The sequence below is a fragment of the Ctenopharyngodon idella genome, chromosome 10 (assembly GCF_019924925.1).
Source record: "Ctenopharyngodon idella isolate HZGC_01 chromosome 10, HZGC01, whole genome shotgun sequence".
Classification (NCBI taxonomy): Eukaryota; Metazoa; Chordata; class Actinopteri; order Cypriniformes; family Xenocyprididae; genus Ctenopharyngodon; species Ctenopharyngodon idella.
In genome coordinates this window covers 47,526,943-47,544,042 of record NC_067229.1, presented here as the reverse complement: position 1 = coordinate 47,544,042, position 17,100 = coordinate 47,526,943, and the positions used below count along the sequence as shown (strand labels likewise).

Below are 17,100 nucleotides of genomic sequence, written 5' to 3'. Positions count from 1 at the left end.
TTCTACCCAAGTCCTAGGTTGAGCCTTTTGGGTCATTTTTGGGGGTTATTTTTCCAGTCTTTGGGCAGTTTTGGTCTTACCAGCTCTTGGGTCAGACGTAACAACCCAGGCGTTGAGTTAATTATCGTGGGCTTTTTACAACCTCTTCAGGAGAGAGCAGTGCTTCTCCATCAAATTGGTGCATGTCTCTGGTAAAATACAGGTTTGTGTACATTTTATTTTATCTTTAAATTCATCATTGTTCTGTATATCATTTATTACATGCAAAGCAACATCCAGGGGTGGGATGTGAGTAACCTAAACGAGTGTTGTTTCGGTCTTTTCACGTGATGGAAACGCCTGTTGCTTTGCATAAAATTTTATGATTTTATTCAAAAAGATACAGAATAGAAATACTTAGGATGTTAAAATATGTTCTCCGAATTGTACACCGATTATTTATGGACAGGTTATGGAGTCAGTCGCAGCATTTTTCGGCTATGAGTGAAACACAGGGTAGCGGTTTGAAGTTAGGAGTTCCCTCGCCGAATGCAAGCCATCTCCGGCACGAGATTCAGCACCATTACAGTGGAAACAGGACAACAGAGACTGGTTGATTACACTTAAATTATTTCTAAATGTTTAATTTTTACTTCTAATATTTGTTAAATGATATTGGAATTATCATGCAAACCAGTGGTTGTGTGAAGTATTTAAAAAAAAGTTTAGAGGATTTAAGGTTAATTTGTAAACATTAAATCATGTATGAAGTTAAAAAAAAAAAAAAAAAAAAAAAAAAAGCTAGTATTACGGTAAAAATGAATCAACCCAATTTGCTGGGTAAAATTAACCCAACATGTGATCTCTCATATTTTCCCAGCCCTTGGGTTGAAAACAAAAACCCAGTGTTTTTTAGATTGCAGGATTTTTACAATTGCTTTTGGCACTTGCCATATGATGCTTATCAGCCTGTTGCTTTGCAGTTGCCTAGGACTTTTTCTAGGTTGTTTCTTACTGGCCAAAATCTCTAGATATGGCTCATTAAGTGTAGGAGTTTGTTCAAATCACTAACTTGAACTACAAGCTTGCCTTAACCAAGAGCAACATTTTCGGATGCAAATTTGCATCGCGCAGCAGATGCCACGACCATGGGCATTGGACGCTGAAAGGCCTTTCATGCATTTAAGGGCTTCCTGCAAGATCTGCATGTGATTTTGCCTCCTCGCAGATGTGTCTATAGTTAATCTATACTTAGCAGACGGGACGAGCGGGGGGAGGCGGCATCAACATACAACTCATTGTGCCTGAAACTGACCCCATTCAGGGTCATTTGGCATGTGACACCACTTGAGGCGGGGCTTAATGGCCCCGTAGAATCAGCCACACAAGGACCATAAAAATGCCAACCCTCTTTTCCCTTGGGGTAGGGAGGTGCATGCTGGCCTCTTGACATACACTGGCAAGCCTGGAGGGGGGGAACAAAAGGAGGGCCGGTCTAAATGGCCACGAGAATGCCGAGCAAAAGAGAAAGAAAAGCACTGGTGAAGGAGAGAGCCGCCAACTCTGATTGGTGAAACTCTGAGAGGGACTCCCAGATGGCAGACGGACCCCTTGTGCCACGGCCGGTTAGAGCCCGGCTGGGGGGAGGGGACCAGATTCTCTCTCGCCCCCTCGTCATTAATCATCGGTGACCCCCGGGCTCACTGACGCAACATTCGGCTGTGGATGGTGCAGAAACTCAAGTGCATTTGCTTTGAATGTGAATGAACTTGAAACGTTCAGCAGAAAATCATTTCAACTCGTCCCTTAGTTCAATCAATAACACGTATAAAGCAATGCAATTTGCAATGCATTAAAGTACACTTACAATGGAAGTAAATGGGGCATTTTAAGGCCACAAAATATGGGGTACCACATATTATTGTGGAAGCACCTACATGGATTCTTCCTTTAAAAGAAAAAGCTATAAAGCAAATCTAAATAAGGCACAAAAAGTCGAGGTACAACTTTTTTTTGTGTTAAAGCACTTGCATTAGTTCTTCCTTTAAAACGTTTGACATATTTTTAGTTATTTGTGTAATTTTGCACTCTAAAAATGCTGGGTTAAAAACAACCCAAGTTGGGTTGAAAATGGACAAACCCAGCAATTGGGTTATTTTAATATGTTGGAAATTAACATTTATTAATGTTTAATAAATGAACATGAAGTTTAAAGAATAAAAATTAAACATTTATTAAATTACTTATTAATAAATGTTCACCTATTGATTATTACTGTTGCCTTAAGTAACTGTGTCCGATTTTTAATTTCCAACCTATTTTGGGTTCATTTTAAGCAAGCCATATAATCATTTTTAAACAGTAGTTGGGTTAAATAAAACTACCCAGCACGTTTGGCAAACATTTAACCCAATCGCTGGGTTGGTCCATTTTCAACCCAACTTGGGTTGTTTTTAACCCAGCATACTTTATAACTTTGCACAGCCAATGTCAAAAAGAGATTCTGTCACATTTACTTCCATTGTAAGTGATAAACGCAAACAAACAGGAAGGAATTCAAACACACAAGGACACCAGAGTTTTTTTGATCAAGATTTTAATGAAAAGATTCTAAAATGACTTCTGGTAGCTGTACATTAAGACTGTGAACGTGAGATGAGCTCTGTACACTGTTTTATTCACATGAGACAGAATTTGAGCTGCATGTAGCTCTGACCTGAATACAAGCTCTCTGAGGAAGGCGAAACCGCCGTGTTGTCCGCGAGCCGTGTTCAAGGCTGACCGAAAACACGCAACAGTAATTCCAACTAATAATCGTCAAGGGCAACTTGTCTTCCTTCACAAGTGCGCCAAACTAATGCTTCTACTGGTGACTTTTTTTCCCCCCCTCCAAATTCCTGTCTAATCTGACATCCTGCTTTCATTCGAACTGAAAATAAATTTTAATCAGCATATAAAGTTATTGGAATGCTTACGGACAGGCTAGGATGACTAACGCTCTAGCATTTAAACGTGATATGGCGTTTAAGTGAAAACATATGGGAATCATGCCCACCTGCTATGCACATGCTTGTAAATCTGGCTTTGGTTTAGTTTGTTTGGGTTGGTTTGGTAACTTGAGGTCCCTACGAATGCCTAACACTTACCAGTTATGTTGACAAAAACAAAACAAAACAACATATAATACTATCTGGGATATGTAGAATTGGACAAAACTACACATTAGCAGCAAAAAAGTGTGAGATAAATTGTTTAGACAAGTAAACTTTGCGATTTGTAAATAACTGATAAGATGAAATCGCCTAGATCTTGCGTAAAGGACCTCAGTGAGAACTTAGAAAGTGCATTTTATAAAGCTTAAAAAGATATGTGATCTGAGAGTAATAAGATGCATCTGCATTCTGTTGGCTAATGAGAAAGTGAAGAGATGTGAGCGTTTCTTAGGAAAAACCTTTGGCTCTGTTGGGCATTTGTAAATAATAAACAACGGAATCGACCGGCAGCCTTGAATCACAGCACGCAGCAACATGGCAGCTTTCGGTACATAAAACACAACCTTGAATGCCTTTGACACAATTCTAAAGAGTCCCTTCCTGTATCGGTGGGCAGAGGCGTACAGACAGAGAACATTTAAAATCGACAAACAGCCTTCAAGTGTCCGTGACAGAAAACACATGATCCAGAGCACGTGCATGCTTTGAGTAAGATAAAAATTACAAAAACGATGTGGGATACATCCTTTATGATGGACACTTCATGGAGAAATACATTCCTCATGTCTACATCTTCACAGGTTGGAAAATGATCTGTCTTGTGTCTTTTTTTTTTTCTTTTTTTTTTTTAATTTACCTCTCAGCTTACTACAACAGAATAAACTCAGACCCTGAAGACACGTCGTCTCACCCAAACTCTTAAAAAGTCAAAACAGGATCAAACAAATAAATACATTCATCACTGACAATAGACATTTGATAAAAAAGTGAACACTGTCAGTAAGTGTTTGCACCAATGTAGACGGAGGAGAGGCCAGTCGGTTTTTAAGATGCTTCTTTTGTGGACAATGAAAAAAAACAGGCAACTCAGAATACATACAACACATTTTTAAAACAATAGACTAAAATAAACTAAAAAAAAATAAAGAGAAAGAGAGATGACTAAAAAAAAAAAAAAAAAGAAAAAAAAAAAAAAACCCTTAAAAAATAAAATATATTTATATTTATATATATATATAGATATGCAGCAAGTCCTAAAAAGTTACTTTGAGGTAAATGTGTATGTACTTTTATTCATGCGTATTTACATATTTAAAAAAACAAAAAACAAAAAAAAACAAACAAAAAAGCAGCAGATTCATAAAAATAATCATGTCAACGACAATATGATTTTCATAAGGGATGTCTCGGCACGTCTTAAAGGGCCAAAAATCGCAAATCAAATGTAGCAGCCGACCGAAATCAAAAGCATGCGGCTATGTTCACAGGGTAAGACACACGGTTACGATTCGGTTTGCTTTCGTTTAAAGATGGTGACATACACAGAAGCAGGTTCAAACTGGCCTCCCCTCACCTGAGGTCTATGACTGTAAAGAGTTTATGTAAACAATGAGATATTATACACAAGTATATTTAATGTCAGACAAGCTGTCAATCAATCATTCAAAATGTGCTTTGGTTTAGAAAATAGTCTGAAATTTTGGGTATGAGCTTTCATCTTATTAGTTTATACAGTTCGCGCTTACTAGAATGCTTTTTTTTTTTCTGTTTTTTTTTTTTCTCTTTTTTTGTTCAAAAACCCTCTGGAACTTAAAAGTAAAACTCTTCCATGTACATCTCTGGCTTTGTTTTTGTTTGTTTTTTTTTTTGAAGGCGTTTTGAAATGGGAACACACTCATAAAATCTATTTCGTAGGAAACTAGTGTTTTGCTTTTCATCAATAAAATACAGAAATTGACACAGTATTGACACAGTCTTACAAATGTAGTCGAAAGCTCCGCATTTCAAAATATGCAGAACTATCCCTGAAGTTTTGAAGTAGAAATATTATTGTCACAGTTTGAAACTTTTTGTCATCCTTTTTCTGCTCTTCCAGTTCTCTCAGCTATAGTCTCAAACGCTGGAATCGACAACAGAGCCTAGTATCACCCAAGACATCGGTTCTTTGATGGTATTCAAATGAAGTGCTTGTAAATTAGCAAGATATCAGTGGGAACTTCTTCCTGGAATCCATTTCAGTACAACTGACAACATCATCAAAAAATATTTAAAAAGTCTCCCTGAGTTGAGATGTGTATCAACACCAGAGCACACTTATACTGTAACAAAACAAATTTTAACATCCAAGATATGCACAAATTTGAAAATAAGACTTTTTGGTGACTGTCTTGCATTCATATGTAACTGGCTATTTGGGTTAGCTTTGGTGCAAAGACATGAATATTGAGTTGGAATGAGTTTATAGAGAAATTATAAACGTCTCCAAAGTTTGAGCAGGCAAATTAAAGACCAAAAGGATTCCAGGAAAAAAAGACATCTGTAAACATTGCTCCATTAACACGACTATAGCTGCACCCCAAAGTTCATCATTAGCAAGCACAAACACAAGACTTTGGAGAAAGAACCAGAAACAAATATCCCACCCAAAAAAGGAATGCCATTAAGACTTTTACATTAAGAAGGCTAAAAATTACTCATGGAATGTGATACACTGGGATTGGCGAAATAATTAATCTGTAACCGAGTTATGAAATGATGATGGCAGCAAAGAATTCAGCACTGAACTATAAATACATCCATCAGCGTTTGCACCAACACTGACCATGTAACATTCACCCGACACAATTACCAGCATTTGGAATAACCATAAATTTTCAACATGCACACTTTACATAATACCTATACCTCGAATGAATAAATGATGATGGTTTTTTAAGCGACGCCACATAACTTAGCATCGTTTTGGAACAAGGTTTTATTTGGGGCTGATGGCTAATAAGCAATCCAGTGCATCAATTCCTCCTCATTCAGTAAGCTTTCCAAGTATGGTCGACATGTAACACAAAAACCTACAACACTCGTAATGCTCTCTTACAGTTTTTTCTTGCTCTGAACTAAAACAAATTAGTCCTTCTGAAGTTCTTCAAAGTCTCTCTGCAGACAAAGTAAGAAACCAAAAGACACTCTTGAGAAACTAACTGTAAACTTCAAAAAACGGAAAGCAAAGTGGCCCACCATCCACCAGAAGACAGAAGTTCATTGGTTTTTAGTAAAATGTCAAGTACAAACTAACATCCCTCTACATTGCTCTTCATCAAGAACTAAAAGACAAAAGTACATCCTTACCTCTTGCAATGCAATCTAAAACCTTTGGTAGGGATATTCTACAGGAAACATTTGTTGGTAAGCCATTCTCCCCCAATATTAAATTTATCTTTGGATTTCTCTGACATAAAACTCTCAATACCTTAAATACATGCGCCCAAAGAAGCTATTCTCTACAATAATGCTTTTAAAACTTAAAACCTTTGTTGATGGGCAGGTGACAACTACTTTGAAAGCCTCAGCAAACTTTATACATCTATATTCAGAGACCTCCATAGTTCCAATGAATGTATTGTTCTTAATTAAGAGGTAGCAATGAGACAAGTCCATATGGACTTGCCTTGTTCAGTGAAGGGAAAAAAACGTAAATCAAAAAAAAGTGAAAAACAGTACCGACAGAAGTTCAACATCAATAAAATGAACCCTGCCCAACCCATCACCCAAACCAACCCAACCCTCTCTGATCCCAAAAGAAATAAAGGAAAGAATTTCCAGTTAAAACATTCACAGAAGCATATCAATAAGTTATCTAAAGAAATCTAAAAACAAGTACCTTTAAGTTTGGCTTTTCTTTGAGAGTAAACCCCCTATATACTATACGAGTAAACGACAAAGGACACCCATGGCCTCTCGTCACCACTTTGCCATTGGCTTGCATCCAGATGTAGGAGCAGGGTACATTAGGGTATTTCCGTGCTAAATCTGATAACCGAATCAACCACAGTATAAAACTTATCAAAGACCCTGTTTTCCAGCTACACCTAGAATAAAGCCAATGGATGTGATGTGCAGAGTAGGTATACTGGGAAATGTTTGGTTGGATGCACAAAGCTTTTATGAAACACCACATAAATGATGACAGACAAGCCATCTTGCATGTCTGACAACACTATCTTTGAGACCCTTCAAAGAATTTAACCTTTGTATATAGAATAACTTGGTCATTACAAGCCCAAACCTTGCTGAGAGTTTTACATAGACTATACCACCAGAACTCTCGAGAGTGATACTTTTATCAAGGACCAAGAATGGAAAGAAGGAATATCAGACAGACCACATGGACTCAAGATAATCGTAAAACCAAAGCATGGATTGCAGTGGTTGAGAGTGGTCACAATATCCCAAGAAATCATACAACAACATTAGTACCCATTTTTTTACATTCACAGCAATATTCAAAAAGAAAAAAAAAAAAAAAAAAGCATAAGCCCATAAACTCATACCAATTGGTTTATTCTTTCCATTGTTGGGGCTCATTGTTTGAAAGGCTCCTCCTGTAATTTATAGCAGAAGAGAATCCCGCTTTGGGTTATCGGCTCCTTGCAGTGTACTTCAAAAGGAAGAGGTGTGCATTAACTCTTTTTGCTGAGGGTCTCCTGTTCAAGGTGTCTTTGGCTTATGATGGGGAGGTATGCATTCGTAGGTGGCTAATGAGGTTACGCTGCTGGGTAAATTTGCCTCCACATAGCTGACATTCGTACGGCTTCTCACCTGAGTGAACCCGCATGTGCTCCGTGAGCCGGTACTGGCGGGTAAAGCGCATGCCGCACTCCTCGCAGGCAAAGGGCTTCAGCCCCAGGTGGCTACGCATGTGGCGCGTCATGGTGCCGCGTTGGGTGAACATCTTGCCGCAGATGTTGCAGGGGAAGGGACGGGTGAGCCAGTGGGTCTTCTCGTGTTGACGAAGAGTGGCCGGATCTTTGTAGGTCTTGTTGCAGACCGAGCAGCTGAAGCGACGCGACTCGGGGCCGTGGACATGGGTTATTTGCGAAGACAAGTCTTCTGCTTCTACTTCATCTTCCTTTGGATAAGAATCATCATCCTCCTCTTTGATGTACAATTCTTCCTCTGTATGGGTCTCCACATGGGCGTTCAGCTCCTCAGAGCTCGGGAAGCCTTTACCACAGGGAATGCAAACATAAAGGTTGTCACCAAGTGCAGGCTCAAAGCCTTCTTGGCGGTAGACGTAATTGGTGCTATTCCGCCCACCTTCGCTCTCGCTCTGTCCGCTCTCTTCACTTTGCTCCTGTCCATTCTCTAAACCTTCCTCTTCATCTTTACACTGGTAGGATACTTCGGAGTTGCCTTTTCCTCCACCAGGGAGCCTCTCCCCAGCCACGTTCAATCTTTTGGCGACTCCGTTGGGTAAACTTCCACGTTCCGCATCTTCGACCTTTTTGCCTTCACTCTTGGTTTGCCGCCTCTGCCGGGCAACCTGCCGGGAGCTTTTATGCTGGTCAACTTCTGGAGGTGGTTGGCTCTCATCGCATTCTCCTCCACCCAGCTCCATGGGCTCTCCAGCGGTGAGGTTTGGCGTGTTGGTGTTCTCATCAAATGAGGCACTGTTGGCTGTGGATTCTGAGGCAGACTGAGGTGATTCTTGTGGGATGCTGCTGGGACTGACTTCTTCAGTGGCTGTGCTCCCTGAGGGGCTTTTCTTGGAAAGGTCTAGGCCAAGTTCTTGCATGCCACAACTGCCGTTGCTTCCGTTTTTACTCGTTGAGGGACTGAGCGAATTCACCGAGGTGGCACAGTGGGCGTTTCTCGCAAACATCTCGTCCTCAGACAAGTCATCTTTGAGTAGTTCCTCATGCCTCTTTGTCTTCTCACTGTCTTTTAACCCTGACATTTGGTTTGGAGTTACAGGTGTAGAGGACAGCCTTTGGTTCCTAGAAGTTCTTCCATTGGTAGGGGTGGTGGGTTTATTAAGAAGGGATCTCCCATTACGCTTGAGCTTCTTCCTGCAGAGAGCAGCCAAGTCGTGAAGTTGGAGGTAGCTTGCTGCCGTTAGAAGGGCATTGAAATTGTGGTCACTGAACTGATCAGACGACAAAAGCTTGCCAGTGTAAATGAAGTCTAGAACCTGCCGGAAAACCGACGGGTTGACCATGTCCGTATCGAGGTTAATCAAGTTGTCATGAAGGATAAGGGATTTGAAATAGATACTGCTGGCTGCCAGGATGTTCTTGTGTGCCCGAAAAAGGGCATTTTCTACTACTATGATCACATCACACAGATAACCTTTGGCTCTTTGTTGGTTTAGCTGCAGCAGCAATTGTTTGGCATGATTTGGCAATTCCATTTCCAACTTCTTTTTCTTCACCTATGAAACCTAAAAAAAAAAAAAAAAAAAAAAAAAGTTAGTCATTGTCAAGGGGAAAAAAAACATTCAGTTCTATAGCAAACACTTGTAGCAAAAACATGTTTGTTTCTCTGACACTTTGCTGGTTTTCTGACCCATGTTGACATATTCACAATTGGGTGTGGTATATTGAAGCACTCGTCCCTTATTTTTAAACAGCCAATAGTTAAGTCACAGCTTGCTGATCAGTCGCAGGGGAGAGGTATTCTCATTCTAGAATACATCTGACTGGACAAAATCCTGTGCAGTGCAACATAAGTCACAACTAATTTTGGTTAACTCTACTAACAAAGAATAATAGTAAATATTAAATGTGTATAGCTGCTAAAAGTAAACTGTCAATATTTCGGAACACTAGCATACAGATAAACTTGAAGCAAACAAACATTTAATAAAAGCCACAAAACTCTTGCGACCAATCCAATCCACATCATCAGATAATACAGAACAGGGTCATAAACTCTAGAAATTCTAAGCTAATTCAAACTATTAAGCATAAATCCAGACCACAGCACCTATGGTATCTGCCATCAAAGCATGCTTGTGGACAAAGCATATAGTATGCATAAGCTGGCATCTTACTCTTTAAGTGTGTACAAATTCTCAACTTTCAGCTAGAAGCAGAGAAGGGATAAAAGGCCTGAACAGTAACACAATTTCTTTTCTTCTGAGGGCGTCCACTATGGCTTAACGTCCCTGCCAGCAGTCATTAATGCCAGCCTCCAGGGTCAGTCCCTTTGTTGTGATATGGGGGTTGGGTGAAAAAGGCTAGTGGACGTCAGCGATGGGCCTGTGTGACAGACAGCTTGAAACCTGAGCTGGGATATCACCAAGGGTGTGGTGGGAAACAGGTAAACCAGCACCCTTTCCACAGGATGAACAGGCCCCGGCTTGCAGCAGAATCTTTGTAATGCAGCAAGGAAGGTTTCTGGCACTCAGACCAACCGAGACTGGTGTGTCAATGGGAGAAGAAAAAACGGAATTATCTTTGCACAATGCCCAAACACATTTTCACATTTCACAACACTGTGATTATTCAATGCCTTGTTTATGAACAATTAACTACCAAAATTTGCAAGGCTGGAGTACCCGTCCCTGAGGAACACCCAATTGAAAACTTTTTTTCTTTTTGTACTGGATTATTGTAAAAGCTTATCCTTGCATATTTGAGTCAATAAAATCCATTATAATACCGATTTAAATGAAAGCCTAAAAATAACTACTTCTGAAACCCACAAAATTGGGGGGAAACATATGTTTATAAACCATGCTGAATATTTATCAGTTGTTCCAGTGAAGTCAGTCTAACACAGATTAACTATTTATAGCTAATTCATGATGGCAATGTACAACCAAGCCAAAACCAATAATGGAGACAGGAAACCAGTCAGTCAGCAGAATTTCAGTCAGCAGAGTTCAAGACTGCTTAAAGCAGACTAATGATTACTCAGGAAAGTTTGATAAAATATATATGGAGTGAATTTCACTGGATATTTAATTCCCACCAATGTATCAATGTAGTACATTAAAAAGGGCAAAAATGCAATGCAACAGCTTTAAATTACAAAATTAAATATGAATTATCAAATAATAATAAATAATGAACAAAAAATAAAGGACAAATTGTTTAATATTTAGCCATTTTTCACTGCATTATAAAGGAAAAACAGGCTGATCATTTTAATATATTTTATGTTTACAATCTGAACAAATTCTGAACCCTGAATGGCTTCTCTAATATCTCAATTTACTTGTCACAATAAAAACCAGTATGCCCAGCCCTAAAACTATCATATTTGCAGATATCAATACCATCTCATGTTATTTATAGGCCTCAAGTACAGTGGTACAGTTAAAGAACTGCCTAGATAACAATAAACCACAACAGTAAGGGCAAACTTTGATATTACCCAAAACACAAAAGAAAACAGACATTTGAGAAATACATTTATCTAGAAGTTGCACACAAGTCTTGATAAGATGCTGCCGGTCTTTCAATTGCTTTGCCGACATTCCGACCTCTCCTCAAAAACCAGCAGTCCCATCCCAGAGATGAAACAACTACTCTAATCAGATAGATTGCTGCCTGAAAAAAAGTCAAAGTGCAAAAGGGGCCAGTAACAACACGGGTAAACAAGTCTGGCAAGGACTGCGCTCAACCTCATAAACAAGCTTATCCGGTGGCACGGACCCCTGGGGCCCCGATTTTATTGTCTTAATGCCATAAAAACACAGAGAGCACTTTTGCTCTTATGAAAGAGGGCATTGGCAAAACAAAACATTATTCATGAGATGCATCCAGACATAATATCTACCCTACAGCAAATTTTTAAGAACAAAAAACAACTATAAACATAATACATTTTTAAAGTGGCAAAAAGTTTCAGTGAAGATTCAAGGTGACTAAAATCTCTAGAACAGTAAAATCTCCAAGAACATTGATGCAAGTTTGGTTTTAATAACATCAGCTGGGTTAACTTGATAAGAGACACTTCAATAAGTGCTTACTGTAACCAACCACCAGGCTCGAGAGACCCGGGCCAACCTAGAAGCCAAGCAAACCTGATCCAAATAATCTGATGAACGACCTCAACTAAGAGATAACACAATATCACTTATCTGAAGAATTTAAGGCGTTCGTCCACTGCCTGTGTGCATTTCATTCAATGTTACGCCCTATTTGAGCTACAAAAGAGTATTGGCCTTTTATTTCCAACAAAAAAACATGCATAAAACCTTCTTAATGATGACGACAAACAAGCTGCTGGCTCTATTTTAATGTATTTAACTAATTTTAAGTCTGTAATCTGACAATTAATAATGGATATTATTCAACAAAATTGCTTCAAAGTTGCTTAAGAAGTATAGTGAAATTAAGTAAGATTTTTATTTGGAATAACATGCAGCAATGAATCATGCACAATAAGACCAGAATCATGTATTAAATCAATTCTTACAAAAAGTCAACTTGCACTGTGATTACACTACTGATCATTTTGAGTAATGCCATACTGTTGGAGAACTGCAGAACATTTCTTGCATTTTTTTGGCATGCGTTGCTGTATTTTGTGGATAAACCAAAAGTGCATCAGGGTTCACGTGCATGTCATTGTGGACTGGGCTAAACTCACTACTGACTAAAATTGTCAGAGGACAGCAAACAAACACATTCTCACATACCCGTTTCAAATGCACTCTATACAAAACTTCTGTGCATTTCACACTTAAAACCAAATCACTGAAAACCAAACAGAAGATCACAACACATTAAATCCTCAATGTAACATATATGAGCAGCTATTTATCTGCACTCAAAAAAAAATGATACGTTGGATTTACTTAATTTTTTTATGTCAACAGGTTCCACGTAATTTGGTTATGTTGCATTTAATTAACATTATTTATTTCAGTTAACTTACATTTATTACATAAGGTTAACTCAATGGCATTTAGCTGAATCAGGTTAACATTCTTAATTTTGTCCAAAACCATTAAGTTTAATTATCCTAAAATTAAAACAAATAATCCAGTTTAATTGAATAGTTTATTTAGTGGATGCGTTCAAGAACAATTTATACAAAATCTTTACTCTGTAAAGACTCTTGTTAGATGTTAGCCAGAAGATGGTTTTATTCCACCTATGGCATGCCCAAAATAGTTGTTTTTATTATTAAAACAACTTTAATTGTTGTTAGCAGGTCCTCAACCCAAGCACATGTTCTACACTTCACCACAATGGTAACCCCTAAACTATTAACATAACAGAAACTTCTAAATACCAACATAATAGAACAGTAAACATTAAAAAGTCCCTCCATTTTCTCATGTTGCTAAAAACTGCTTAAAATAACACTTTATTTCAACATTTACTCTCCCAGATCAGCCCCTTTGCAAAGCATGATTGGAAGTGAAAGTCCTGTTTGATTGAGTCCTGGTTGAGTTTACTTGATTGAAACATGCTATTTTAATATGAAAACATCAAGTTAAGTCAAAAAGTAATCGTTTCAAGTCAATTTAACGAAGCAATTAAATTTGAACCAGAAACCTAATACAATGGTGTTGAATCAAAATAAGTTGTTTAAATAAAGTGAACAGCATAAAAAAAAATCATTTTTTTTGAGTGTGTGATTGAAACCAAGAATTAGGGAACATAGGGGAAAACCAACCACTCAACCAGATTGGGCAACCCTGGAATAACCCTCAATAGATATATCACATTCATATTCGTCAACATCTCTACACAATCATGTCTGTTTTGCCCAAGAAGTGGTTAAAAGGTTTCAGGTTAAAAGGATAGTCAATAAACATGCCAAGCATGTTAGGCAAGATTTCAGACATGGGTGATGCCTTAAAGCAACATACGCACAATGCATGCTTTCAGACATATATACGCATGAACATCTAAACTGGTCTAAAAGGTTTAAACAATTAAATAGGGGCTATTAACCTATATTCTGGTGAAGAATCTAAATGGACTCGAGTTGAATTTCAGTCAACCAACAAACAAGGTTTACTGCCATTTTCCTGTTAAAAACCAGGAGGGAAATTTGAAGAACAACAAGTCAAACATACTTCATCATTATTACCCAACCAGACAAGACTAGTACAGGTGGTATGACTAGATGAAGAGATAAAGCTGTCAAAAACATTGTAAATTTCATGAAGAATTGGAGGAAAAGTGCTCCTTTGAAAGCCAAACCAATACGGAAACAAACAAAACTGGGTGTGAAAAGGCAAACTCACAACACAATTCATAATCTTCTCAATGATAATGGCTCTAAATAAACTGTCTTCAAGCGCCATCCCCGCCCCATTCACTCAATAGATCTGATCATCTGCATTATTCAAAGCAGAAACCGAGGGCTGCCTTTCATAAGAGTATTGATTAGATCTTAACATGAATGCCACTACATCTGTTAAACACATCTTTTATTCTCGTTTTCTCTGACCTTTGTAGAGGACAGCAAAACAATTATGACAGACAGGGCCAGTTTGAGCTCGCAGAGAAGTGTTTGGACGCAACCTCCACAATTTGAAGATAAGCCTCACTGGACCATGGACCTAAACATCAGCTCCTCATTCCCAAAGGAAAGCAAAGCAGGCTTGCTTATCTTGAAAACATTCGTCACGACAGCATGGACAAGAGGCATATCAGGGACAAGTTTTATGTGCCCATTTTACACAAAAATCACAATATCTTTGGTTAAAAGTTCTTATACGTCTCATTCAAGCAAACTGTCACCAAGAAAGGGAGTTGCTTTAATGGTGTGGCACTGATCTAAACCCACCAACCACTGTAAAACAAGCCCCCTCCCCCAGCCCATTAAAATGGATGAGATTAAAAGGGTCCTTCAAGCACTCCTCAAGATATAGAAGTAAAATAATTTAATATAACATTCATGCATCATTGAAATAACCACCACAAAAGCACTTTAGATCCTCAGATGCACTTCACAATGCAAAACAAATGCAATAACAAAGCACCTAACATAGATTTCCCTCATAAAGAGAGATCTACATACATGTATGTCAAGATACAAACAACAACAACCTAAAAATCTTCATTGGAATATCTTATTGAATGCGGTAAGAAACCAAAACTACAGTGACAGGGGCAATGGTGACCTGTCACAACACTTAAAATATACATAAAACCACTATGCTGGGTAAAAAGTGGCTTATATGTCTCACATGGATCATTACTGCAAAAGGAACCAACTCAATTACTCCACCAGCCTTGCTTCATCATCATTATACACATGATGATCCGAATGTACAAGTACACAGACACAGCAGACAAGACTCGCCACTCATTTTGTCCACTAATAAATTGCATTCATGCATTTAGTGAAACAAACATGGATAACAAAATATTCATTCTGACATCTAAATGCACACATATTACATGATAAGAGCATTATAAATGTTAAATGCAATGTTTAATGCATGCATTAACAATGCACAAATATTCCATTATACATGTTAAAAGGTAAAACACACTGAGGGAGGGGTGAAACAGGAATGCTGTCCACATAAAGGGCCACTGATCGGGTTTTGCCATCAAGGTGAAGACTGATCAATTTTACTAAAGTATAAAGATGCAGTATACACCTAAATCATGTCTTAAAGAATTTCCCTTTGGTTATAGCTTGAGCAACACTGAAACAGGTATAAGGCTTTTGGATAAAACACACATATCTGCCTCTGCCAGGCTACGCTCGCGCGGTGTGTGCATTAAAAGCCCAGTGGGCACGCGATAAGAGCAGTATGCTGGAGGAATCAGTGTTTCTTTAAAAAATAAAAACAAAACAAGAAACCCATCAAAACCCCCCGTTAAATCGCACTTATGTTTCCCTCACAACAACAAACCAAACGCGTATGTAATAATAAAGTATCTTTACCTTAAAGCATCGACAGAAGCTCTTCAAACAGTCATTCTGTTTTCACATCTCACAGCTTTCCGAGCGCCATCTTGCCTGCAAGCTTGTGTGACGTGAGAAATCCTCACCCCTGACCCAAATTTGAATAAGAGGCAGTAAAGAGAGGGGGAGAGAGAGGGTAAATGCCCTGCCTCTGCCAGCCACACACTCTCATTTGCCTAAACAGCCCAAGGCTGCTGAAATGGTGTAACGTGCCATGACCTGCCACTGCTGCTGCCAGATTTGCAATCCAAATGCTCCTGCGTGACTCTGGCACGCGCATCTTCATGTTGTAGGGCTGCTGTGCAGGGCGCTATCGTTTCTAATTTTACTATAATAATTTACTACATGGAATATTTGTACTTTGACAAATTCATTTGTTACACTGCAGGACTAAGTGAACTGAATATCATTTAAAAGGTGGTTTAGAGACATTATAATATGATTTGTCAGGTATTAATCTTCATGGGTTATTGTAAGGAAAAACATGCAATTCATGTCTGTTGTTCTGTAAGTTACTCTAAATGTTATTAATTTCTAAATCCCATATCTTGAGCAGTTACAAGGATAGACATGAAACTGCACTTTTAAATTCTTTCAAATAAACAATATAAAAATTGCATAATTTATTCTTGAACTGACCACATTTAATGTTAAATCCACTATTGTTTTATCACTGTAAAAAATTGTTGGTTTAACTTAAAAAAGTAAGTTGCCATAAAATTGTTGAGTTCACTGAAATTAAATATTTGAGTTAATACAATGAAGACGATTGATTTAATCAACAGAAACTCAAAATATTGTTATCTGAACCACATTAATTATCTAAGTTGATTTGACAAAAGAAAAAATGTTGTGATAACAAATCATAAAAATATATTTTTTACAGTGTATAGTCATGCATTAAAGACTGATTTTAAGTTATATTAGGATGTAATAAACTATTGTCATATAATTGCAAAATTAAAAAGTGATATTCAAGTGTGTTCATTACTTCATATGTAAATATATTAGGCCTATATTGTGATATATTAAGTGCACCTTGCCTACAATACATTTTAGAAAATATCTTAATTAAAATATCTTAAATTAAAAATATGCCTATTTGAATAAATAACTCAAATAATTGTTTTATTCATCATGTTCTTTGTCCATGTTTATGCTTGAATATTTTTTAAATCAAAACTAACTTTAATTGAGGCCATACCATATTTTTGTTTGTTGCGTAATTCTGCTGCTCCGA

The 17,100-nt window shown here is 37.9% G+C and overlaps 1 protein-coding gene across 1 annotated transcript; it reads right to left on the bottom strand.

Annotated features, from left to right (window-relative positions):
• Positions 1 to 2,640: 2,640 nt before the first annotated feature.
• Positions 2,641 to 16,100, bottom strand: hic2 (hypermethylated in cancer 2). The gene is made up of 2 exons (XM_051908286.1): positions 15,840 to 16,100; positions 2,641 to 9,408 (listed from the first exon to the last, which is right to left on the bottom strand). Exon 2 carries the CDS (start codon positions 9,376 to 9,378, stop codon positions 7,693 to 7,695), a length of 1,686 nt encoding a protein of 561 aa, XP_051764246.1. The 5' UTR covers positions 9,379 to 9,408; positions 15,840 to 16,100; the 3' UTR covers positions 2,641 to 7,692.
• Between the last annotated feature and the right edge of the window lie 1,000 nt (positions 16,101 to 17,100).

What these genes read in the sequence shown, in the direction of transcription:
- hic2 (XM_051908286.1), bottom strand. Translation starts at nt 9,378, where the DNA reads ATGGAATTGCCAAATCATGCCAAACAATTGCTGCTGCAGCTAAACCAA.